Source organism: Conger conger, chromosome 9 (genome assembly GCF_963514075.1).
Source record: "Conger conger chromosome 9, fConCon1.1, whole genome shotgun sequence".
NCBI classification, from domain to species: domain Eukaryota; kingdom Metazoa; phylum Chordata; class Actinopteri; order Anguilliformes; family Congridae; genus Conger; species Conger conger.
Window position 1 is genome coordinate 43,061,030 of NC_083768.1, and position 27,464 is coordinate 43,088,493.

A 27,464-nucleotide genomic window follows, 5' to 3' on the forward strand; every position below is an offset into this window, starting at 1 on the left:
AGGTCTGTAGCGTAGTAGTTAAGGTCTATAGCGTAGTGGTTAAGGTCTGTAGCGTAGCGGTTAAGGCCTGTAGCGTAGTGGTTAAGGCCTGTAGCGTAGTGGTTAAGGTAAATGACTGGGATCCACAAGGTTGGTGGTTCAATCCCCGGTGTAGCCACAATAAGAGCCGCACAGCCGTTGGCCCCTTGAGCATGGCCCTTAACCCTGCATTGCTCCAGGGGAGGACTGTCTCCTGCTTAGTCTAATCAACTGTACTCTGTATAAGAGTGTCTGCCAAATGCCATTAATGTAATGTAATGTAACAACAACGCAGCTAATGCATCTGTCTCACAAACAGTTCAGAGTACAGAAAATCCATCTGTCGCTCACACGGATGAAGATGAAAACGATGACACAAAACACACAGCCAGTGGAACAGAGAAGTGGGCGGAGTCCCTGGTGGGACTTGACAGGAGGATCTTTTATTATGCATTAAAGTCCAACATCCCTGCACTCCACACACACCCCCACACACACTTATGCACCCATCACTGTTTCCTCTCATTAATACATTACATTTTCTCACACAGACCTGCTGGGTGGTAGATGTATTGTCACACACACATGCACACACACAGACATGCTCATGTGTAAGTTGTATTGACACACACACACAGACATGCTCAGGTGTAAGATGTATTGTCACACACGGTCATATTGAGCTCAGACAGCAGCTATTCTGGAAGCCACTGATTCCCGTCTGTTCAGGAGCAGATGTTCTGGTCCAACAGAGTTCAGGGTTCTACCGAATTCCTCCGAGTCTGTGGCTCTGAACCAGCTAGTCTCAGATATCCCCCAAACCAGCCATATGGACCAACTGACCTGCATTTCCAAAGGGCTCCATTCATTGTTTTTGGCCTCCTGGTCCTTCTAGCTCGGATTCGATTCCATCCCCACTTCATATTCAGACTGGCTCCTCTTTTATAGATGCCATGATTCCCCGCTTACTCGATTATGTACTTAACACCGCTCTCTGAGATGAGACATGAGGTCAAGGTCGAGACCCTTGCATTGTTCAGGGGCTCGACTGATCTCAGTTCAGCTTCACGTGTCTTCTTAAATTAGTTTGCGTTTAAAATAAACGTTTTCCTCAATTTTTTTAAATTCATCATAACCACACAGACACATCATAAAGTATATAACAAATAAAAATGACTAAATTGTAATACTTCAGTATTTTCACACCAATGTTTTTTTTTCTTCCCCAACCACTTCCTGGAAAACTATTGTACCATCTTGTGAAATCTCCACCATCGTAAACCAGTGGGCGTGTATGTCGATGAGATATCTGTCAATTTTCCTTTCCCCTCCAATCAATATCCTTTTCACACAACGGCGCGCATCCTCATTCGACGTCCCCCTCCTCCTTTCACATCAGTCAAACTGACTCCCCGCCCTTCAACAGTTCACCGGAAGAACCGTTTGAAGAACCGACTGACTGACATAGTACAGTTTGCTCCAGTGCAAAGGTGAGAAGGTGTTCTCTGGGCTTTAAAGCATAGGCCTACATCATTATTGACCTTTGACACACCCACCATATGGCCACCGAACATACCTCAAAGCCTGTTGTAAAATGTTGAAAACATGTTGTTCAACACAGAAAACGTAGCAAAACGTTTTCAGGATGAACGTGAATGGCAACGTTTTCAGACTGAGGGAGTTATTAACCCTTTCTACGGTTCTCCCCAATATAATCTAGGGGAACCACTAGCGGAGAAAGAAAACAGGACAGAAAACTCCCTGGCGAAACACCAACTAAATTAGTACAGAAAACCTGGTTCAAGAGTCTATTTTGACTTAATAGGTGAAAGAAAATAATGAAGAAGAACTGATACGGTTACCTGAATACGAGGTAACGCGCCTTTAAATGTCTAATGAAAACACCAGCCTTGCAGGCTTCCTCTACCTGGCTCAGTGTCTGAAACACAATGTAACTCTCAAGCACAAAGCAGAGGGACAATGAGTCTTAAATAGAGTAGAGCCCGCCAACCAATAACCAATAATTGGTTTGGTAATTAGACTGCACCTGGATACCAATTAACCAAGGCAGCAATCTGCATGCGTGAGCCAGAAAAACGGTACTGCCTGGAAAATGAACAAAACATACATGACACATAAAATGGTTACTGTTCTTGAACCCTTTTGATGACAAGCATAATTGTTTTCCAGAATCACTATTAAATATTACTGACACAAAGTAAAAGAAGCTCAAACAGGTTGAAGTGGAAGTTCTTTTCTCATGTACATTTTTTGAGTGGATACAGACGCATGTGTGTCTGTGCCTGGTGGGTTTAGAAACACAATGGAGCCACAGCCACAACGCTGGACAAATCCTGCTTCAAAATTAGTATTCTGCATTGTTGTTTTTCTGAGTTATATATTTTATTATATTATATTATTATTTATTCAAAATCAGGCCTACTTCTGTACAGTATTCTACGTATTTATAAGTATACTGAATGTATTTAGATGTTCACTAACAGTGGCATCTTGTGAACGAAACAATGTTGGGGCACAAAACTTTCATCGAAACTAGTCATTGATCTCAACCTGTTTGCATTAATTGTCCTTGAATAACAAGCGTGCAAATGATCTGACTAATCGATCAGAAATTAAAACGAAATTATTCATACTGCCTTTGGGAGATAAAATAATAAATACTATTTTGAAAAATCAATTTTAATCACTAAGCAGTGGACTTCCCCAGATTTTCTTTGAATCAATGGGAATTGGGGGGTGGGACTAGATTCAGCGGTAAATTGCACTGATACAGTACGGAACACATTGTTTGGCTAAATGGCTTCAAGTCATCAATGAGCCTCAACAGCAGCACAGTGGTTTGAGGCTCATCTTATGAATGCTTACATAGTGCTCATGAACATCCTATATCGTGCTTATGAAGGAGTTATAAAGCTATTATGTAGGACCCTTCAAATAAAGTGTTACTCACAGCTGTTTACCAGGACAGCCTCCGGCCTCTGAGTGAGGCAGACGTGTGGGACCGTGGTTGGGCTTTGTTAGTGTAATTGGGGTTAGCGGCGTAGCTCCAGGTGGCCTGAGCGGGGTCATCAATCTGGGCGTGTAAGCAGGTCTCACTCAGTCAGCGGTATCGACCCGGGCGATCTTCCTGCGTAATTAAAAGCCATCGACCGCAGCGGGTCTTCAATATCATCGTACAGTGCACTTGCTGTGTGAGTGCTTAGAAAGGAGGAGGGGACACAATCTTCTGCGTGTGTGTGTGTGTGTGTGTGTGTGTGCCTGCCCTGGTGTAAAATCCAGCTGCCATCTGTTTTAAGACATAGCTTGAGCTGGTCTGAACTGGTCAACCAGCTACCAGCTGTTTCAAAACCTAGCTTGAGCTGTTTTTCTCAGCAAGTTGTGTGCATGTGCATTTGTGTGTGTATTTGTGTCTGTACAGTATGTATGTCTGTGTGTGTGTGTGTGTGTATATGTGCATGTGTGTCTGGGTGCGTGTGTTTGTGTGCATGCGTGCCTGTGAGCGTGTGTGTGTGCATGCCTGCGTGTGTCTGTACAGTATTTATGTCTGTGTGTGTGTATATGTATCTGTGTTTGTGTGCATTTGTGTGTCTGTGTGCGTGTGTGTTTGTGTGCATGCGTGTGTGTGTGTCTGTGTGAGTACGTGTGAGTGTGTATGTGTGTGTGTGTGTGTGTGAGTGCGTGTGTGTGTGTTTGTGTGTGTGTGCATGGATGGATGTGTGTGTGTTTGTGTGTGTGTGAATATGTGTGTGTGTGTTTGTGTGCATGCGTGTGTGTGTGTGTGTGTTTGTGTGTGTGTCTGTGTGAGTACGTGTGAGTGTGTGTGTGTGTGTGTGTGTGTGTGTGTGTTTGTGTGTGTGCATGCGTGTGTGTGTGTGTGTGTGTGTGTGTGTGAGTGCGTCTGAGCTCAGATCTGAGGCTGGTCATTTGCTGCAGTGTCATGTTTGTGTTATTTGTGCCTTGAGGTGCCTTTAGATGCGATTGTGCTGAGCTATCCACACATGCCTCAGCAGTTTGTGGTGTAGTGCGTTTCCGGGTGGGTAACTCCTAATTTCCCCTCCTGGAGGCTATCTGCACGGCCTGGAAGCACACCACCCCAGCCCTCCATAATTCACTCTCTCCCTCCCTCCCTCTGGCCCATCTTTCTTTCTGCATGAGTGAGCCCAGTAAATCTGAGAGCCAAGAGCCACTGGACAATTCATAACGAGAGAGAGAGAGAGAGAGAGAGAGAGAGAGAGGGCACCCCTGTTCAAAAAGCCTTTAAAATGAATGAATTAATATCTAAGTGACCAGACGTGAAGCTGACCTCTAAATGGTACAATGTTAACAAGGACACATTTCTTCACATTTGAAAGCAAGATTACATATGATAAAAAAATTTTACAGTTTCAAAATAATATCATAAAAAAAGGAAAAGGCCCTGTGCAAAAGTTTGAGAACCCTGTCAGTTAGTCCTTTGTAACTTGTCCTTGGGCAACTATAACAGCCTGTAAACGTAGCCTGCTTTCAATTCTTGCTTTGGGAATTTTTCCCCATTCTTCCTGGCAGAACACCTCTAGCTCAGAAATATTCTTCGGCCTCCTTGTATGTACGGCATGTTTGAGATCGCCCCACAGATTTTCAATAATGTAGTCGCATTCTCAGTTCCTCAATACATCATCACCACAAACAGCATGTGAATAGCCAGTTCTGCCCCTTTCCAAAACTCTCACAACTAATTAAAACCTTAAGTACCCTGAAAAGCGCTCTATGAATAAAATGTATTATACAGATTCATTGTGGCAAACATTTAAACCAGGGGTGCCCACATTTTTGCACCCTGTTGTATTATAGTTTATTACCAAATGTATGTGATGTAGTTGTAAAATCTTATTTATGTCTGCATGTTTATTGTAGTTCAGTTTGTTATTGCCTATTTGTTACACAGTAATGTAAGCGTACCCTTACAATGCCAATAAAACTTATTTGAATTTGAATTTGAGAAAGAGTGCTGGGAAGAGAGATTGAGGGAGAGAGAGAGCTGGGGAGAGAGATCAAGGGAGAGAGAGAGCTGGGGAGAGAGATTGAGGGAGAGAGAGAGCTGGGGAGAGAGATGGAGGGAGAGAGAGAGCTGGGGAGAGGGATGGAGGGAGAGAGAGAGCTGGGGAGAGAGATTGAGGGAGAGAGAGCTGGGGAGAGGGATGGCGGGAGAGAGAGAGCTGGGGAGAGAGATTGAGGGAGAGAGAGCTGGGGAGAGGGATGGAGGGAGAGAGAGAGCTGGGGAGAGGGATGGAGGGAGAGAGAGAGCTGGGGAGAGAGATTGAGGGAGAGAGCTGGGGAGAGGGATGGAGGAGAGAGAGAGCTGGGGAGAGAGATTGAGGGAGAGAGAGCTGGGGAGAGAGATTGAGGGAGAGAGAGCTGGGGAGAGAGATGGAGGGAGAGAGAGAGAGCTGGGGAGAGAGATCGAGGGAGAGAGAGATTGAGGGAGAGAGAGCTGGGGAGATATTGAGAGAGCTGCTAGAGAGAGGATGAGAGAGAGATAGAGATAGAGATAGAGGGGGAAGGAGAGAGAGCGAGAGAAAGAGAGAGAGAGAGACTGAATGTTACTGAATCTGGCACCATGACAAGCCTGACCAGTGTTGGAGCTCCCGCTCACACAGTGACTCTGACGCACACGATCTGCCTGGCTGTCCCTCAGCAGAGGGCTGATTCATACAGACAGACTCTCACACCCAGCCACAGGCCGAGTGAAGCCCGGATTCACACAGCGACTGACCTACTGACACCGGCCGACTGACTCACGCGACTGACCTACCGACACCGACCGACCGACCGACTCACGCGGAGCCCGAACGAAGGCCGCGGCTGTCCCCGTTTCCCCCCCAAAAGTGCCTTTCAAACGACATTCTTACGTACGGCGCTTATTCCACGTAACACAAAGACATGCAGATTAGGCTGCTTGCGGGCGTTAGCTGCAAAAAGAGCATACCTGCTCGGTCAGCCCACCCTGCATGAATAAAGGTTAATAAATAAATATGAACGGTTTGTGTGGGAGTCGTCTAAACGAGGGGAAATTGGAAACCCGCGGAGGCTAAGCGATCGTTCCGCGGGCGCTCGGATTCCTTCCGACACGCCCGAGGCGCGCTCTGCCTAACGCCGCCCGGCAGACGTGAAATTGCCTGTAATTACCGCGGCGGTATATTTCCGTTCTGCCGGGCGCGGTGATTGACGCGCGCAGACGTCTGGCAGCCCGGCGCCTCTGGCGCTAGCGTAGCGGCCGTTAGCACGACGGGAGACCGGGGTGACGCGGCCTCTCTCGTTAACTCGGAGACGGAGAACGGGTGACTGACGGCTCTGACAGGCCTCAGACTGCGTTGCGCCCCAGCTGTGCGGCTGACGACGGGTTTTCGTAGCACGCTTTTCCCGGGTGGGGGTCCCTGCTGTAAAATAAAAACCAGCGTGAAGATTGTGCAGGTGAAACTGGTCATAAGCTGGACCGGCTCGGTAAACCAGCATTGTCACACTGGTCATGAGCTGGTCTAGCTGGGTATGAGCTGGTCAACCAGCTACCAGCTGTTTCAAAACATAGCTTTAGTTGGTCAAACCGTGTCAAGATGGGAGCCGGTCTGAACTGGTCAACCAGCATGGTCAAGCTGGTCATAAAGCTGGTCTAGCTGGTCAACCAGCTAGTGCTGGTAGCTTGTCTGAGCAGGTGACCAGCTACCAGCTGTTTCAAAACCTAGCTTGAGCCAATTTTTCGTGGTGCACCCGGCGGGGTTCGTGTTTTGGCTGTTTGAGGAGCGGGGGGGCGGAGGGGGGGGCTGACGGACCCAGATGAGTGGTCATCGATCGGTGGGAGGCCTGTCCAAACCACCCACCATCATCCTGATTATTCTCCACCTCCGCCTCCACCCTCCCCCTCCACCTCCCTAAACGCCCCCCCCCCCCCCCCCCCCCCCCGCTCCTCCGTGACGGAGTAATCCATTAAAAGCCTGTCCCGCACGCTGTGCGCGTCAGCGTTTCCCATCCCCCCGCCCCCTCCGCCCCCCTCCACTCCCACCCTGTCATTTCTCTCAACAAACCCAGCCCATTCGCACGGGAAATGACACAGAGGGGCCACCAGCCTCTGGAAAAAAAAGATAGCAGTGTTTTATTTTCCGATGCAAAGTGCTGACAGAGAATTCTTCCCCACCCCGGCCCCCCTCCCTCCCCTCCCAAAATGTCAACCGTCAGAAATGTAAAAACAGTTAAAGATAATAATGACAAAAAAGACAGGAAAGGAATGAGTCACAATTTTTTTTTTTTCTCTCTACATTCGGTACATTTCTGGAACATTCTTACACAGAGGTGTGAAAGTTTAGGCCAGGACTGTATGTGTGGCATTCAGACACACGTTCCTGGTGCCGGTACAGCCCTTTGGCCTCAGAGAAACCCTTCAGTCCATTAATCCATTCAACACCATCGCCTCACTAAGGAGGATAAATTATGCAATTTACTGCTGGTGGGATTCAGCCCAGCGACGTCCATTTTGTTTGGCAAACGCACCCTATAAACAGAGAGTGAGGGAGGGCTGCCTGGCTTCCTCCCTCTCCCTAACCTCTGTTCCGCGCCGACCGTAAATGTGAACACTCCGTTAACCTGTCAGGGGGACAGGAAATGAACGACTGCCTTTCGCCCCCCGTTCCTCCTGTCGTAAGTCGCTGTCACCAAAAAGAAAAAAGACAGTAGCTTTCCCTCCCTTTTCCCACCTCGTATTAGGCCTATCTGTCCTGTCTCTCTACCTTCCCCCGGTCTGTCTCTCTGACCGCACTGTCTTTCTCCTCTTTCTGAAATGCTTCCCCACTAATTTTCTTAATTTTTCTCTCTTGTCCTTTCCTTCTCTTGCCTTCCTGTGGATTTCCCTTCCTCTCAGTCCTTTCTTTAACCCTTTAATGTCCTGCACACTGCTTCACTGTTACAGGTTCTGTTATTCCTGTGTTCCCTCCCTCTCTGAGACTGTCGCAACCCCACCCGCTCCACCCAAACCCCACCCGCTCCACCCAAACCCCACCACGGCCATCTCAGCCCCTCCCCACTACAATCTCAGCTCCACCTACCATGCCCCGACCCCACCTATTACCACTTCAGCCCCACCCACTACCATATCATCCCCACCCACTCCTGTCCCAAACCCCACCCACTCCACCAAACCCCACCCACGGCCATCTCAGCCCCTCCTACCCGTTCCTGTCCCAAACCACACCCACTCCACCCAAACCCACCCACAGCCATCTCAGCCCCTCCCACCCGCTCCTGTCCGAAACCCCACCCACTCCACCCAAACCCCACTAACTCCACCCAAACCCCACTCACAACCATCTCAGCCCCTCCCATCCGCTCCTGTCCCAAACCCCACTAACTCCACCCAAACCCCACCCACGGCCATCTCAGCCCCTCCCACCCGCTCCTGTCCCAAACCCCACCCACTCCTCCCAAACCCCACTCACAACCATCTCAGCCCCTCCCACCCGCTCTGTCCCAAACCCCACCCACTCCACCCAAACCCCACTAACTCCACTCACAACCATCTCAGCCCCTCCCACCCGCTCCTGTCCCAAACCCCACTAACTCCACCCAAACCCCACCCACGGCCATCTCAGCCCCTCCCACCCGCTCCTGTCCCAAACCCCACCCACTCCTTCCAAACCCCACTCACAACCATCTCAGGCCCTCCCACCCGCTCCTGTCCCAAACCCCACCCACTCCTCCCAAACCCCACTCACAACCATCTCAGCCCCTCCCACCCGCTCCTGTCCCAAACCCCACCTACTCCACCCAAACCCCACTAACTCCACCCAAACCCCATCCACTACCATCTCAGCCCCACCTACTACCATACAAGTCCCACCCACTATAATCTCAGCTCCAAGCACTCCTGTCCCAAACCCCACCCACTAGCATCGCAGCCCCACCCAATCCTGCCCCGTTTTCTAGCCCCACCCCTTCCACTGTAAAGCCTGATTCATATTCGTCACTTGCGACAAGTGTCGTATGATGAAAATGCATTTTCAACTGAAAAGAAGTGTCGTACAACACTTTTTCTCAGTGTCGCACACCTGTAGAATTTGTTGCGGAATGTTCATTGGAGAGGATCAGCCAGATGGAGCACCATCAAGGCATTGTCATGGAGACGTCTTGTTTTCAAAAAATTAAAACAAACTGTCAGGAGTTCGGCTGTCAGGAGTTGTCAAACTGTCAGGAGTTTGACGTCTCATTACCATAGAGACAATAGAACCTTCCCCACAGACCTTCGCTGAAGTATAAATGCAAAACGTTTTACGACACACTCATTTTTGTTGTGCGACACTTATCACAAGGGCTGCGGGATGGGTATAAATCAGGCTCAGGCCCCTAGCCCTCAGATGAAGTCCTTGGACACTGCCTCCACAAAGTTAGGGGCGGACATGAGGATGGAGATGGTGCAGATGATGTTGAAGACGCTGAAGGCCACCAGGCAGAGCCGGTCGATGACGGCCGCCGCGAACTTCCACTGCTCGGCCAGCACCTCGTTCTCGTCCTGCTCCCGGAAGCGGTCGGCCACGTAGCGCACCTCCTCCAGGATGGCCTGCAGCTGGGGGTCGCCCGCCATCCCGTTCTGGGAGCCCGCCAGGCATGGCACGCCCCCCAGCCCAAACCCGCCGGAGACGGAGCCGGGGCAGCCCATGGTGTCCAGGCTGGGCGCGGGCGGATGCGGGCCGCAGAACTGGGAGGGGAGGTGGGGAGGGGGGCTCCCGGCCACGCCCCCGGGCCCCGCCCGCTGGGCCAGGGAGCCGGCCCTCAGGGTGGGGTCGGACACGGGGTCGTCCAGGTTCTGGAACCCGATGTAGAGCAGGCTGCCGTTGTTGGGGCCGGGCGGGGCGTGCGGGTGGGAGTGGCCCGGGTGGGACTGGAGCGGGGGCGCCAGGTTCTGGGAGTGCAGGGGGTGCAGGGAGGGCCCGGCGGGGTTGGGGAGGCTCCCGCTCTGGGACCCCGAGGAGCAGCGGCGCAGGTGGGGGGCGCAGGGGGGCCGCTCCGGGTCGTCTCCCTCCCCCGGACGCTTCATCCGGAGGAACCAGGCCACCCACTGCAGCAGGATCAGCTGCACCTGAGAGAGGGAGAGAGGGAGGAGAGAGAGGGGGTGAGAGAGGGGGAGAGAGAGAGGAGAGAGAGGGGGACAAGGGGAGAGAGGGAGGGGGAGGGAGGAGAGAGAGAGGGGACAGGGGAGAGAGGAAGGGGGAGGGAGGAGAGAGAGGGGGAGAGAGAGAGAGAGAGGGGGAGAGGGGGAGACAGAGAGAGAGAGGGAGGAGGGAGAGGGGGAGAGAGAGGGGGGGGAGAGAGAGAGAGAGAGGGGGAGGAGAGAGGGAGGGGGAGAGAGAGAGAGAGAGAGAGAGGAGAGAGAGGGAGGGGGGAGGAGGGAGAGGGGAGAGGGGGAGAGAGAGAGAGGGGAGGAGGGGAGAGAGATGGGATAGAGATGGGGAAGAGGGAGGGAGGAAGAAAAGAGATGGGGAAGAAGGAGAGAGGAGGGAGAGAGATGAGAGAGTGAAAGAAAGATGTAGAGATGGCAAAAGAAAGTGTGAGCCAGAGAACGTATGAATGAGAAGGCAAGAGAGCGAGGGAGAGAGAGATGAGTAGTACAAGAACAAGTATGTTATTTGTTTAATGAGTAAGGTATAATAAAGGTATGAACAGAATATTTTATAAAAGCAAAGCAAACCATCAAACCACCTCAAATAAATCCATAACTTGAAACTATGAACCATTTGTTTGCTCCAAATTCAGATCTTAATTGTCTTGGATTCAAATAGTCGTTTTACAATAACACATCAACAATACGCAATAGAAGCTGAAACAAATAGTCACGACACTGCCGTTCACCTGATAGCTATAGCTCGCTACGGTGTGGTGGGCGACTTGTCAAAAACAAACACCGCTTGACAATGCAGGGACGGAATGCTGGAAAGAGCTTACCGCACCCTCTAGATTACAAACATCCATAGCGCCAACCTAGGTTGTGGGGCTACAACCAGCCACAAGAAAAGGTGACCCGCTTACCATTCTGTGCAAATGCGAGACGTTATGAACAGATGGGCGGATGACGTGACTGTGTTTGGACTGGGGGCGTACTGCCTTTTCGTCATCTGTGTCAGGAGTGACTTTGCATACGCGAGATGGGAGAAGATCCAGTGCTTTTAAGCACCGTCTCTGACAGTCAGGGGGATTAAATAGAACCTAAAATATAAGGAGTTTTCCCCACACACCAAACCCAGCTTCTATGAAGTCATAGGGAGAAGGAGACGGACAGAGAGATATATAGAGACAGAAAGAGAAAGTGGTCAGCTGGTGCTGAGATCTCCAGACACCTCCAGACAGTATTGAGAGAAACTCAAAACCTAACCAAGCCCCCAGGGAACCGGCCACCAGAGAATGATATTAAAAACTCATTCAACCGCCATTTAACTCCAACAAGAGATTACATACACACGCACACACACACATGTACATGTACACACACACACACACATATACATGTACACACACACACGCGTATACACATGTACACACACACACATACACATGCAAGCACACGCTCACACACACATGTACGCATGTGCACACACACACACACACACATACACAAGCAAGCATACACTCACACACACACACACGCAGGCACGTACACTCACACACACCTCCCAGGCATATTGTAAACACACAGTCCGGTGGACAGACAGTAAACATGGCTTGATGGAGGAGAGAAAGCAAACCGTAATAACAATAACTTCATTTATCTCGGACTTTTAATAGAATGGTTTGCAGCCCCGAGCGTTTTTTACAGTTCTGGCAAAATGGAAATAAAAATGGGAAAATAAAAGGGCAGTATGCTTTGGGTGCAGAAGGAGCCGGATACACTAATAAACCTTGGCAACCGTCTCGCCTGAAGAGAACACGAAAAAGATGTCAGTGAAGTCAGTGTGCGTCTCTTTCGTATTCTCAGATAGGTGCATATTTCTGTCCTGCACCTGTACCCTACTTGGGTTGGATTTGCACAACAACCTTTTCTCTTAACCGCCTTTCTCTCTCCATGACAGTCACGCAGACGGGCAGAACCCACCCAGGCACCGGCACCAGAACCCACCCAGGCACCGGCACCAGAACTGAGAGGAAACCGCCGGTTCTGCTGGAATCATCTAACCCCGGGCTGCCCGACCCTGTCCCTGGAGCTCTACTCTCCTGTCGGGATTCACGCTCCTCTCCATGCTCCTCGGCTACACCCATCAGGGAGGTGATGATGGAATTCAGAAAATTTGGCAAATGGGAGGTCCTCGCTCCTCCAAACAGCGGTTTGAAGCCACGTCCGTCACCGAGGTGGCAGACGCGCGGCAGATGGAGCCACGGGTCGTACCGTTCATACGTCACGCATTCGAAAACATTTCTCATGCGAAGGATGCGCTCATGTCAAGAAACCCTCGGGGCCTCCCCGCTCCAGCTCGTAAAAGGAACATTTAACGGACTGGAATTTTAATGGCGGCGGTCTTCAAACGATTTCCCGCTCAGCCAAGGAACGGGGAGAGAAATAAGCGATTGGAGTGAGCCCCGAGAGATCTCTTTCAGTTGCTAATTAGAGGAATCGAGGAAGCTGAAATGAAAACCTACAGGGGGGTAGATCTCCAGGAATGGGGTTGGGCGGCGCTGATCTGGCCTATGACGCCATGGGGTAGGGAAAGCCCTCAGTCAGAGAGACTGCCCTATAGGGGGAAAACGTCCAGTTCACTGCCACTGGGGCCGCAGGGCCTCCAATCAGAGGACGGCATCCGGACAGGACCGAAATTACCTTTTCCTAGTGTGCGTATCATAAATTAAAGGAGAGTTTGGAGCTTGAAAGTGTGTGGGCTTTCTTTTCACCTTCCGTAAGAGAAAGACGTTTAAGTGCGTCCTTATGCCACATTTGGGAATCCAGAATGAAAGCTCACACACGTACTTATCCTCCAAAGGAAACGTTTTTTTTTTTACGTAAGCATTAACCTTCATGGTTAAATGAAATATCACCTTTTCTTCCACGGTGCAGGTTGTAATTGCAGCCTCCATCATTAGATGTATTGGGGGGCAGACAGACAGACAGACAGACAAAGAAACACAGACAGATGGACAAACAGATGGACAGACAGACACAGTTGGATAGACGGACAGACAGATGGATGTAAGGATAGACAGACAGACTGATAGAAAGATAATGGGATGGATAGACCGACGGACAGATGGATGGACGGATAAACTGATGGACAGACGGGTAGACAGAGCCCTACCCATTTGGGCATGTTTCCTCCGTTGGGGTCGTGATGGTGGTACTGGAGCACCACCACCGTGGCGATGACGGACATGCCCACGATGATCATGATGCTGGCAAAGTACTGGCCTGAGAAAAGCAGTGATCACGGGGGTTAGTGTTTCACACCTCACAGAGAAAGCAGTGATTATGGGGTTAATCTTTCACACCTCATAGAGAAAGCAGTGATTATGGGGTTAATCTTTCACACCTAATAGAGAAAGCAGTGATTATGGGGTTAATCTTTCACACCTCAGAGAGAAAGCAGTGATTATGGGGTTAATCTTTCACACCTCACAGAGAAAGCAGTGATTATGGGGTTAATCTTTCACACCTCAGAGAGAAAGCAGTGATCACGGGGGTTAGTGTTTCACACCTCACAGAGAAAGCAGTGATTATGGGGTTAATCTTTCACACCTCATAGAGAAAGCAGTGATTATGGGGTTAATATTTCACACCTCAGAGAGAAAGCAGTGATTATGGGGTTAATATTTCACACCGCAGAGAGAAAGCAGTGATTATGGGGTTAATCTTTCACACCTCACAGAGAAAGCAGTGATTATGGGGTTAATCTTTCACACCTCACAGAGAAAGCAGTGATTATGGGGTTAATCTTTCACACCTCATAGAGAAAGCAGTGATTATGGGGTTAATCTTTCACACCTAATAGAGAAAGCAGTGATTATGGGGTTAATCTTTCACACCTCAGAGAGAAAGCAGTGATTATGGGGTTAATCTTTCACACCTCACAGAGAAAGCAGTGATTATGGGGTTAATCTTTCACACCTCAGAGAGAAAGCAGTGATTATGGGGTTAATCTTTCACACCTCACAGAGAAAGCAGTGATTATGGGGTTAATCTTTCACACCTCAGAGAGAAAGCAGTGATTATGGGGTTAATCTTTCACACCTAATAGAGAAAGCAGTGATTACGGGGTTAATCTTTCACACCTCATACATAAAGCAAGATCACAGTTTTCATTTTTCACACCTCATAGATAAATCAGGATCACAGTTTTCATCTTTCACACCTCATAGATAAAGCAAGATCACAGTTTTCATCTTTCACACCTCACAGAGGAAGCAGTGATTACGGGGTTAATCAGTTCACCAATCACCAACACCCATCCCAGGGGTCCTCAATCTTATCCAGAAAGGGCCGGTGTAGGTGCAGGCTTGTGTTCCAACCATGCAGTGACACACCTGATACTACTAATCAAGGACCTAACTATTGCCATGTTCCAGATTATGTCAAAAACTTGTAATTACGACCTTCTGAGCAGGAAAGACTGCTGGAACTCATAATGGATTGTTGCTGGATTGTTGGCACATAATTACGAGTCGGAAAGTTCGTTATCATTTCTCGCCTCTCATTTGCCGAGTTGGAGGAAACTGATGTCATTCAAAATGGCTGGAATGTCGGCATACACGACAACGGCAAACAACAGTTAACTCCTATAGAAGTTTTTATATTTACGTTTACTGTTCCCAATGAACAGCACATTTTAAAAAGTATCTGTGAAGGTTTTAGAGCTCGGAAAGTGTCAGAGCTAGCGACAGCTTCTTGCCAGCCATCATGTCACTAACGGCTGCTACAAAGTGACCACCGGAACGCTCCAACCCTAGATCCGTCCTCCCGACTCGGAGATACAAGTTTCCGACTTCACAAGGTAGCATTAGTAAAGACTAATGGCTGATTTGCAGAATGAGGTGTGTAACTGCTGGGTTGGAACAAAAGCTTACACGCACACCGGCCCTATTCTGTGCAAGATTGAGGACCCCTGCCATAAGGAGTCCTTGTTTAAGACACAGTTTGTGAATTATTATCAACATTCAAGTTCATGTAAAACAATATTGATTCTTGTTTGCACATATTGCCTTAAATGTAGGGCACGATTGGACCAATTTATATTTTTACAGCAAGCATAAAACTAGTCCGTGAAATTGGTGACAGTATGCATAAATCAAGCACAGTATGTGAATTAGTATGAACATATACGTTTATGTACAATTATATTGATTCTTTTCGCATGCTTCTTCTTGCATGCAGGGCATAATTCAGCCGATTTATGTTTTTACAGCATGCATAAAACTAGTCAATGAAAATGGTGACAGTATGCATGCATAAGAAATAATATGTGAATTAGTATGAACATATACGTTTATGTAAAATTGTATCGATTCTTCGATTTGTTTGCACGTTGCCTCACATGAAGGTTATAATTAAGCCTATTTATATTTTTACAGCAAGCATAAAACAAGTCTATGAAAGTCGGGGCAGTAAGCATGCATAAGACAGTATATGAATTCATCTGAACATACAGTCCCTTCAAAAAGTATTTGAACAGCAAGGCCCATTCCTTTGCTTTAGCAATTCACTGAATACATTTGGGGTTGAGATAAAAATGTGGACACAAGACAAGAGTTCAGAATGTCAGCTTTCATTTCCTGGCATTTACACCTAGATGTGTTAAACTACTTAGAACATAGCACCTTTGGTATCAGACCACCACCATTTTCAGGTGCAAAAATATTGGAACAGAGAGTATTTAAGTAAATAACACTTTAATATTTGGTAGCATATCTCTTGCTTGCAATAACTGCATCAAGCCTGAGGGGGGGTGATGCTTCGGGCAGTTCCTTTTAGCCTCCACATTTCCTCCACACTGCTGTTGCCATCACTCTGATACACACCAGTCTCGTTCTCAGGAAGTCCTTTTTCCTGAACTCTGCTGGCTCGTTTAGGTACTACTTAGCTAACTGTAACCTGGCCATCCTGTTTTTGCAACTAGCTAGTGGATTGTGCCTTGCAGTGTAGCCTCCATATAAAGCATCGCTTTGTGTAAGTCTTCTGCAGAGAGTCCATCCCTGCCTCCTGAAGAGTGTTTCTCATCTGTTGGACAGGTGTTTGGGGTTTTTTTCTTCATTATTGCAAGAATTGTTTTCAACTGCCATCAACTGTAGAGGTCTTCCTTGCAGCCCCTTTGCAATTACTGAGCTGTCTTTCTTAATGATGTTCCAAACTGTTGTTTTTGTAAGCATATTGTTTGAACTATGTCTGACAATTTTTATCTTCTTTCTCAGCCTCATAATGGTCCTAATGTTGACAAATAACAGACTCCAAAGGCAATCCAAAACAGCTGTCTAAATTTGTCTAATGAGTTTTGGTCCCCTACGAAATGTGTGTAATTCCTACATGGAACCCCTGGTATGGATGTAAATACCCTCAAGTTGACAGTCTGTACTTCAATCTCATATCCATTATTTATTTTCAAATCCAATGTGCTGGAGAACAAGAGCCTAAAAACCACATTGTATGGACTGCACTGTAAGTTTGTGTCAAATTAAATAGATTGTTTACATATTGCCTTACAAGCTATAATGAATAAATAAATGAAAGAAAAATAAGCTATAATTAAGCCTATTTATATTTGTACAGCAGGCATAAAACTAGTCGATGAAAAGTGGTTCCCATAAATATGTTTCTGAAACTATTTTCCACCATGATAGAAAGGGACCCCCCCCTCCCCCCCTCCTCCGTTATGGATTTTGGTATTTAACGAACGTATGCGGCTTTTTCCTGAGGGTGTAATTATGTCCAAGTGCTCTGCAGGAAGGGAAACCCATCTGTCCTTCCAGCGAACTGTGGCACCCACCGAGTGCAGACACTGGGGTCTAATTAGCCAATCAGGAGATAGAGTGCAGGGTCTGGGGTCTAATTAGCCAATCAGTGCGGGGGGCGATTAAATGGATAGATTAACAGAGCTCAATAGAGACTGTAGATCTGAGACACAGAGGGACCTATCCTGAGAGGAAACTTCATTTAGTCTATCAGACTCACACACAGACGCATACACACACTCTCACACTCACACACGCACTCACACACACACACTCACACACGCACTCACACACACACACTCACACACGCACTCACACACACACACTCTCACACGCACTCACACACACTCACACACACTCACACACACACACTCTCACATGCACTCACACACACTCACACACACACTCACACACTCACACACACAGACACACACACACTCACACACACACTCTCACACACAGGCGCATACACACTCTCACACACACTCACACACACTCTCACACACACTCACACACAGGCGCATACACACACTCTCACACGCACTCACACACACTGACTCTCACACACTCACACACCGCACTTACACACACGTACTCACACTCACAAACACTCACACATACACACTCACACACGCACTCACACACAGGCACATACACACACTCTCACACTCACTCACACACACATACAAATGCATACACACTCTCACACTCACTCACACAAGCACACACACACAGACGCATACACACACTCTCACACTCACACACGCACTCACACACACACACTCTCACACACACTCACACACACTCACACACACACTCTCACACGCACTCACACACACTCACACACACTCACACACTCACACACACAGACACACACACACTCTCACACACACTCTCCCACACAGACACATACACACACTCTCACACACACTCACACACACTCACACACAGGCGCATACACACACTCTCACACGCACTCACACACACTGACTTTCACACACTCACACACTCACACACCGCACTTACACACACGTACTCACACTCACAAACACCCACACATACACACTCACACACGCACTCACACACAGGCGCATACACACACTCTCACACTCACTCACACACACATACAAATGCATACACACTCTCACACTCACTCACACATGCACACACACACAGACGCATACACACACTCTCACACTCACACACGCACTCACACACACACACTCTCACACGCACTCACACACACTCACACACACTCACACACACACTCTCACACGCACTCACACACACTCACACACACTCACACACTCACACACACAGACACACACACACTCTCACACACACTCACACACACACTCTCCCACACAGACACATACACACACTCTCACACACACTCACACACACTCACACATGCACACACACACAGACGCATACACACTCTCACACTCACTCACACATGCACACACACACAGACGCATACACACTCTCACACTCACTCACACACACACTCACATACAGACTCTCACACATAGACATACACACGCACACTCACTCACACACACACACTGCAAGCACTCACACATACTCGCACGAACACAAACACACCACACACACTCACAGACACTCATATTCACAGCACATACACACACAGTGAAGCAGCAACCCCTCAATTCTCCTGTGTCTGATTATTTCCTGCTTTGCACATAGAATCCCACGTGATTTGACTTTCCCATTTTAAACACTGAATTACAGTGATCTACACGCGCACACACACACACACACACACACACACACACACACATACACACACACACATTATTCAAAATATGACGTAGACACACACACACACACACACACACACACACGGTGACTCACCAATCAGTGGTATTGAGTCTGATGTGGCTGGCATTATCTCAGCAACCAGCAGCATAAAAACAGTGAGAGACAGAAGCACTGTGATTCCTGTGGAGAGAAAGAGAGGAAGGGAGGGAGAAAGAAAGAAAAGGGAAGAGAGAGTGAGAGAAAAACAGAGAGAGGGAGAGAGAGAGACAGAGAAAGGCGAGAAGGCGGGAAAGGGGGACGTTTCTTGTTGTTTAAATGCAAAATTTTAAAATCACATTTGACATTTTACACTTGTTTTGTCACAATAACAGGGGAAATTAGACATTTCAGTATGCATGTGACTCACAATTATTTGCAAATGGACGCATTCTAAATTGAAGGCAAAACATGACATCAATCAAACTTGATGAATTGCCTTATTGTTGATGGTCATGGTTATGCACTTTGTTGTACGTCGCTCTGGATAAGAGCATCTGCCAAATGCCTATAATGTAATGTCATGTAGTGTAAATGAACCGAATTCCAGCTAACTTTGTTGATGTGTAACTTGCAGTACTTGCAATACTGTATGTAAAATGGCAAATATAGTTCAGCTGTATCACTGTTTTACGCTGGTATTAATGATCACTTCTGATTAAGCAGTTAAAAGCCTAAATAGAGAGTAAGAGAGAGAGTGAGAGATTCATGAAATTCTGCACTGAAGCTGCACAGATATATTTCGCAAATATTTTGTACTGCTGAATTCCATTAAGTTGCCATGGTTGCAAATTGCTCTGCAAACATTCAAAATGGAGCCCTTCTGCGTACGAGCTTCATTCAAATGAATGCAGTACAAAGGGAGCTTGACTTTGGATCAACAACGGAGCATGGCTGACGTAATTAAAATACTTTCGCCTTGATGAAACAGACAGAATATCTAATGCCGCTGGGGACAGACAGGAGGACAGGAATGAAAGGATGAGAGGAGGAAGAGTGCAGGAAGAAGAGAGAGGGAGGGGATGGGGGATGATGAAATGATTCAGAGCTCAGAGCCGCCATCCTTCCCCGCTCTCCGTGTACTGTACATCTTCATCTCCCTCTCCCTCCCTCCATCCATCTCTATCTCTCACTTCTCTCCACATTCCCTCACTCCATCTCTCCCATCCTCCCACCATCCATCCTCCTCTCTATCGATTCTCTCCCCCCGCTCTCTCCCTACACTACTGCTCTGGCTCTCTCCCTCCCTCCCCTCTCCCTCTCTCCATCCCTACCGCTCTCTCTCTCCCTCTCTCTCCCTCTCCTCTCTCCCTCCCTCCCCCTCTCCCTCTCCTTCCCGCCTTCTCTCTCCCTCCCTCCCGCTCTCCCTCTCTCCCTCTCTCCCCCCTCTCTCTCTCCCTCCCTCCCCCTCTCCCTCTCTCACTCCCTCCCCCTCTCTCCTTCCCTCCCTCTCTCTCTCCCTGGCCAGACAAGGGCAATGCTACCAAACATGAAGCATGTGGAAGAGAACCAGGCATAGGGGCACAGTACATATAATAAGTGTTCATTAAGAAAGCAAGCTGGGGGATATTTGCACACACGCACACACACACACATACACACACACACACACACACACACACACACACACACACACGCATGCACACACACACACACACACATACACACACGCATGCAGTGTGTCTCTGAGCCCAAACCATCTACAGTCACCCTACACTCTCTCCACGGTCCCTGTGAGACTCATCCCCCCGTTCATCAGAGTGTAAATCTCTCCTCCACTCCCAGTGCTGCCCTTCTGCTCTCCTCCCTCTGATCCCTCCATCTCCCTCTCTCCCTGCTGCCCCGTTTCCCCCAGGTCCTCCTCCTTCCTCTCCTCTTTCTTTGTTTTATCTCTGCTTTTCTGCCACATCTCTTCATTTCAACTGTTTCTTTCCTCCCCGAAGACTTAAAAGTTTTACTTTTTCTCTGAAGTAGAAAATACTCGCTTGTTTTAAGTTACTGCTTGACATTTTCTTAGTCCATTGGTGAATGAGTCAAACTGTCTTACCTCATATTGGCAATATCTTTATCTCTCATCTTTTTTAACAAAAAGAAATAAGATTTGAAGCCTAAAATACATGTTACTTTCAGTTTTTGTTTTCAGTGTTCCAACCTCCCCCGCCCCCCGGCTGTACCTCCTCTCTCCCTATCCCCCCTCCCTCCCTCTCCTCCCCCTCCCTCCTCTCTCCCTATCCTCTCCCCCTCCTCCTGCTATACCTCCTCTCACCCTATTCCCCCTCTCTCCCCCTCCCTCCTCTCTCCCTATCCCCTCCCCCTCCTCCTGCTATACCTCCTCTCACCCTATCCCCCCTCTCTTCCCTTCCCTCCTCTCTCCCTATCCCCCTCCTCCTGCTATACCTCCTCTCTCCCTATCCCCCCTCCCTCCCTCTCCTCCTCCCTCCTCTCTCCCTATCCCCTCCCTCCCTCTCCTCCTGCTGTACCTCCTCTCTCCCTATCCCCCCTCCCTCCCTCTCCTCCTCCCTCCTCTCTCCCTATCCCCCTCCCTCCCTCTCCTCCTCCCTCCTCTCTCCCTATCCCCTCCCCCTCCTCCTGCTATACCTCCTCTCACCCTATCCCCCCTCTCTCCCCCTCCCCTCCTCTCTCCCTATCCCCCTCCCCCTGCCCCTGCTGTACCTCCTCTCACCCTATCCCCCTCTCTCCCCCTCCCTCCTCTCTCCCTATCCCCCTCCTCCTGCTATACCTCCTCTCTCCCTATCCCCCCTCCCTCCCTCTCCTCCTCCCTCCTCTCTCCCTATCCCCTCCCTCCCTCTCCTCCTGCTGTACCTCCTCTCTCCCTATCCCCCCTCCCTCCCTCTCCTCCTCCCCCCCTCTCTCCTCCTCCCCCCTCTCTCCCCCTCCCTCCCTCTCCTCCTCCCCCCTCTCTCCCCCTCCCTCCCTCTCCTCCTCCCCCTCTCTCTCCTCATGCTCACCCAGAGAGATCTTCTCCCCAGAGTCTGCGGGCAGCAGGAAGATGAGCAGGGTCATGGAGGAGAGGAGCACACAGGGGATCAGCAGGTTCAGGGCGTAGTACAGCGTTCGCCGTCTGATGGTGACGATGAAGGTCACGTCCGGGTACGGCTCCTTGCAGCAGTCGTAGTACACCTCGTTCCGGATGCCCGGAACCCCTGAATTCAAGAGAGAGAGTTTTTACCCTGAATCCAAGAGAGAGAGCTTTTACCCTGAATTCAAGAGAGAGAGCTTTTACCCTGAATTCAAGAGAGAGAGAGAGCTTTTACCCTGAATCCAAGAGAGAGAGCTTTTACCCTGAATCCAAGAGAGAGAGCTTTTACCCTGAATCCAAGAGAGAGAGCTTTTACCCTGAATCTGAGAGAAAGAGCTTTTACCCTGAATCTGAGAGAGAGAGACAGACTTTTACCCTGAATCTGAGAGAAAGAGCTTTTACCCTGAATCTGAGAGAAAGAGCTTTTACCCTGAATCTGAGAGAGAGAGACAGACTTTTACCCTGAATCTGAGAGAAAGAGCTTTTACCCTGAATCTGAGAGAGACAGACTTTTACCCTGAATCTGAGAGAGAGGGACAGGGCGGCCTGTAGCGTAGTGGTTAAGGTAAATGACTGGGACACACAAGGGTGGTGGTTCTAATCCCAGTGTAGCCAAAATATGATCCGCACAGCCGTTGGGCCCTTGAGCAAGGCCCTTAACCCTGCATTGCTCCAGGGGAGGAATGTCTCCTGCTTAGTCTAATCAACTGTACGTCGCTCTGGATAAGAGCGTCTGCCAAATGCCAATAATGTAATGTAATGTAATGTAAAGGGACAAGACTTTTACCCTGAATCTGGGAGAGAGGGACAGACTGAGAGAGGTGCATGGCTGGGACGCAGAAGGTTTGTGGTTAAAGCCTCAGTGTAGCCATGATAAAATCTGCACAGCTATCGGGCCCTCAAGGCTCTCAACTCCTCCTTGCTTCGTCTAATCAAGCTGCTTTGGACAAACATGTCAGCTAGAGAGGGACAGACTTTTATTTGAAGCCGCAGTAAAAAAGCTGTTTTATTTATAGATCTAGAGTGTATCCACCACCACCACAAGAAAGAGAGAGAGAGAGAGAAAGAGAGAGAGACTGGGAGCACTTGGGGTTTAGCTGAAACATTCACACATCAAACTATTCACTGAATAAATCATAGAAATCACAGAACCATGAAGGTGTGAGTTTAAAAATGTGTTTTTGCCATTTATTCAGCGTCTTATTAAACTGGGTGGAATTTCAAAAGCACGGAGTAAAAATCAAAGCGTTCAGGTTGTACAGGTTGTACTTAAATGAAAGAAGCTGAAAACAAACCTGCCAAGCTCTACTAACACAACAAAACAAAAGGTAAAAAAGAAATTCTGTCATTTCTGCTGAACATGTACAACAGGAGAGAGAGAGCGAGGGAAGGAGAGGGGCAGAGAGAGATTGAGAGGGTCGGAACAGGGAAAAGAGGGATTGCTGCTCTGCTAAAGAGGAAGAAAGAGAGATCAGCAGGGAGTGCGGTTGTTTAGCCGTGTCTCAGCATTAGTACAATAATTGGGCTCCTGAGAGGGATTGCGAGTTTAAACCAAAAGTGTGGCACAGCCACCGAGGGGCGCTACGGGGCACAGCCAGTCTGCTGGGTAAAAGCTCCCGTGATGGCTGCAAAACAAAAAAACAAGAGCGACCCTAAAAACTGCTATGAGACAGAGAGATATTAAATGGTAAATGGACTGCATTCATATGGAGGTTTTTCCTGCAACTATGACTCTACAAAGCACTTCACAATTAAAGCCCCTCATTCACCCATTCACACACACACACTCACCCTAAAATTGGGGGGACTGTAATTCCTACACAGTTCAACCAAAATGGATGTAAAACCCCTCAAATTAAAGCTAAAAGTCTGCTCAACTGTTTTAACTGGAATACAGAGAGAACACAACATGAGAACAAACAAGAAATGTGTCACTTTCCAAATAATCACGGACTGCACTGTATGACTACACAAAGCCCTTTACAACGATTGGCTCCTATTCACCCATTCACACACACACACACACACACACACACACACACGCACACGCGCACACACACACACACACCAACGGCGAAGGGCAGCCATGCAAGACGCCAACAAGCTCGTCTCAAGCAATTAGGGCTTGGGTGTCTTGCTCAAGGACGCTCAAAATTCCCCAAATGCCAGGGGTGGAATGTGAAGATCTAATGTCGCCCCTGAGAAGTCGAGGGATGGAAGATGGAGGGGTCTAATGATTCACAAGCAGCCTGCTCCAGCAGGAACCAGAGGAGGGAGCGGGGGCAGTACTGACGAAACGGCCATGTCGGTGGCGGGGGGAAGGAGTTGACGCTCGGCCCAGTCAGACAGGCTGTCAGTAGCCCCGCGGTCAGGAGCCGCGGTCAGGAGCCGCGGTCAGGAGCCCTGCTGTCAGTAGCCCCGCGGTCAGTAGCCCTGCGGTCAGTAGCCGCGGTCAGGAGCCCTGCGGTCATTAGCCCCGCGGTCAGGAGCCCTGCGGTCAGTAGCCCCGCGGTCAGTAGCCCTGCGGTCAGTAGCCCCGCGGTCAGGAGCCGCGGTCAGGAGCCCTGCTGTCAGTAGCCCCGCGGTCAGGAGCCGCGGTCAGTAGCCCCGCGGTCAGTAGCCCCGCGGTCAGTAGCCCTGCGGTCAGTAGCCCCGCGGTCAGTAGCCACGGTCAGTAGCCCTGCGGTCAGTAGCCCCGCGGTCAGTAGCCCTGCGGTCAGTAGCCCTGCGGTCAGTAGCCCCGCGGTCAGTAGCCGCGGTCAGGAGCCCTGCGGTCAGTAGCCCCGCGGTCAGTAGCCCCGCGGTCAGGAGCCGCGGTCAGGAGCCCTGCTGTCAGTAGCCCTGCGGTCAGTAGCCGCGGTCAGGAGCCCTGCGGTCAGGAGCCCTGCGGTCAGTAGCCCCGCGGTCAGTAGCCCCGCGGTCAGGAGCCCTGCGGTCAGTAGCCCTGCGGTCAGGAGCCCTGCGGTCAGTAGCCCTGCGGTCAGTAGCCCCGCGGTCGGGAGCCCTGCGGTCAGTAGCCCTGCGGTCGGGAGCCCTGCGGTCGCGGTGATAACGCGCGTCAAACCTTCACCCGCCATCACCGGCCCAGCAGCAGAGGCGCTCGAGCGGGGAGACAAAATGGCTTCCGCCCAGACAGGTGCCGGTTCCACACCTACATTTTTACATTTGAATAATTATGTAAATGACTTATCTAAGAAACACACATTCATTTCGGTTAATGTCTTATGCAAATGATAGTTTTTTTGGCAGTACTATATCTATGTTGCCCGTGTGTGGTCACGCCAGTGAGGCAGAGACGAAGAGGGAGAGGGAGAGGGAGATGCCCCATTCACATATTTAACCATTGCAAGAGATATTTACAGAAATAACTAACCAATGATCATCAAACCATAACAGTGTTTGTAAATTAAATTAAGAAGGGACAGAACACCAAAAATGGTTTAAAAGTTTTAAAATAATCAAAAAAAAGACACAGTAAAACAATAAATAAGTCAAAACACAATGAAACCAACCAGAGTAAAAAAATGAATCCATTCAAAATACTTTCCAGTGAGAGAGAGAGGGGAGGCAGAGGGAGAGAGGGAGGCAGAGGGAGGGGGAGAGAGAGGGAGGCAGAGGGAGAGAGAGAGAGGGAGGCAGAGGGAGGGGGAGAAAGAGGGAGGCAGAGGAGAGAGAGAGAGGGAGAGAGGCAGAGGGTGGGAGAGAGAGATAGAGGGAGAGGGAAGGGGAGAGAGTGAGAGAGAGGGAGGCAGAGGGAGAGAGAGAGAGGGACAGAGGCAGAGGGTGGGAGAGAGAGATAGAGGGAGAGGGAGGGGGAGAGAGTGAGAGAGAGGGAGGCAGAGGGAGAGAGAGGGAGAGAGGGAGAGGGAGGGAGGCAGAGGGAGAGAGAGAGGGAGAGAGGCAGAGGGTGGGAGAGAGAGATAGAGGGAGAGGGAGGGGGAGAGAGAGAGAGAGAGAGGGAGGCAGAGGAAGAGAGAAAATGTGAAAGAGGAGGGGGAGGTGAAGGCCCTGGGGGGTACTCACCCACCAGGTCCCACTCCCCGTTGGGCATGAACCCCGAGATGTCCGCCTCACTCATCTGCAGATCCAGCAGCCAGCCGTCGAAGGTCCAGGACCCGAACTTCAGCTCGCACTTCTGGATGTCGAAGGGGAACCAGCGGACGTCCACATTACACGTGCTCATGAAGATGCCTGAGAGAGAGAGAGAAAGAGAGAGAGAAAGAGAGAAAGAAATGTAGAGATGGCAGGAGAAAGGGAGTGTGAGAATACACGGATGAGAGAGAGAGAGAGAGAGACAAGTAGTGTCTCAAGGTTTTGAAATTCCCTTTAACCGAATCAGAAAATTCAGTCCAATAATAAATGTAACAGAATGGTGTAGGCCTCGGAAGATGAGCCCCAGAAGTGCACCATAAGGAGGGAATAAGAGATAAAACTGCTGGGTTCATGCCGGCAGCTCAAATTTATGAAGCAAAGAACAGCCTTCGCACACACAGGACTCCTCCAACACCTTCAGTTCAATGAGGCGAGAGAGAGAGAGAGCATTATCACACAAACAAATGAAGCTATTCCTCCTTAGAAATGTTGACAGATACAAGAAGTGCTGCAATTAAAGAATGAAATTCAATAAGTTCTGTGCCCTCGGCAAGAAACGGGCGAGAAAAATACCCAGTCACCAATGGCGACTGAAATAAATGTTGATGGCTAGATACCTGTCGGAGTGAAGGTCACTGTATGTGACATGATTATTGCAGGGAGACAAAGTGTTATATACAGTGCGGTCCGTATTGGGACAGCGGTACAATTTCTGTTCTTTTGGCTCTGCACTCCAGCACAATGGATTTTAAATGAAACAGTGAATATGAGGTTAATTCAACTGTGTGGAACATCATTAAGAAGAAAGAGAGCGCTGGGGAGCTCAGTAATTGCAAAGGGGCTGGTAGGGGAAGGGAGACCTCAGCAGTTGATGACTGAAGAAATCTTGCCCTAATGATTAAAAACCCCCCAACGCCTGTCTGACAGATCAGAAACACTCTCCAGGAGGCAGCTGTGGATGTATCACTGACTACTCTCCACAGACGACTTCAAAAACCGAGCTACAGAGGCTACACTGCTAAATGTGAAAATCACAAGTTGCCAAAAACAGGATGGACAGGTTCCAGTTTGTTAAGTAGTACCTAAAGGAGCCTGCAGAGTTCTGGAAAAAGGTCTTCTGGGCAGACGCAACCAAGATTGACTAGTATCAGTGTTCTGTATTCTGAAGTGTACAGAAGCATCGTATCTGCTCAAGTCCAATATAATGCCTTCAAACACATTGGACAGTGCTTCATCATGCAGCAAGGCAATGATCCCAAACACACACCAGTGCTCGCTTCCTAATGATTTTCCAAACAATTTGTTATTTTGCCTATGTGGCGGCTCTGAAATTGATTTCTTTACTGTTCAATAAATGCTTGAAAAATGTAATATGCATGGAATTCTACATTGAGCCTTGTCAATTACTGTCAAACAATAATTAGGAGAAAAACACTTGATTCAATATATTTTTATATTGCTCCATTATCTGAGTATTATAGTCATAGTTATAGTTATAGTAATAGTTAAAATATGGGCACACATTTAGGAAAATTAT

General features: G+C 48.9%; 1 protein-coding gene across 1 annotated transcript in view; it reads right to left on the reverse strand.

The window, feature by feature from the left end:
* Positions 1 to 8,980: 8,980 nt before the first annotated feature.
* The window catches only part of chrna11 (cholinergic receptor, nicotinic, alpha 11), a 28,669-nt gene continuing 10,185 nt past the window's right edge, over positions 8,981 to 27,464 (reverse strand). Inside the window, exons 6-10 of the mRNA XM_061255451.1 lie at positions 25,859 to 26,026; positions 21,765 to 21,959; positions 18,853 to 18,939; positions 13,338 to 13,447; positions 8,981 to 10,138 (exon numbers count right to left, since the gene is read on the reverse strand). Coding sequence (XP_061111435.1) covers positions 9,413 to 10,138; positions 13,338 to 13,447; positions 18,853 to 18,939; positions 21,765 to 21,959; positions 25,859 to 26,026 — 1,286 coding nt within the window. The 3' untranslated portion in view covers positions 8,981 to 9,412. The remainder of the gene's footprint in view (positions 10,139 to 13,337; positions 13,448 to 18,852; positions 18,940 to 21,764; positions 21,960 to 25,858; positions 26,027 to 27,464) is intronic.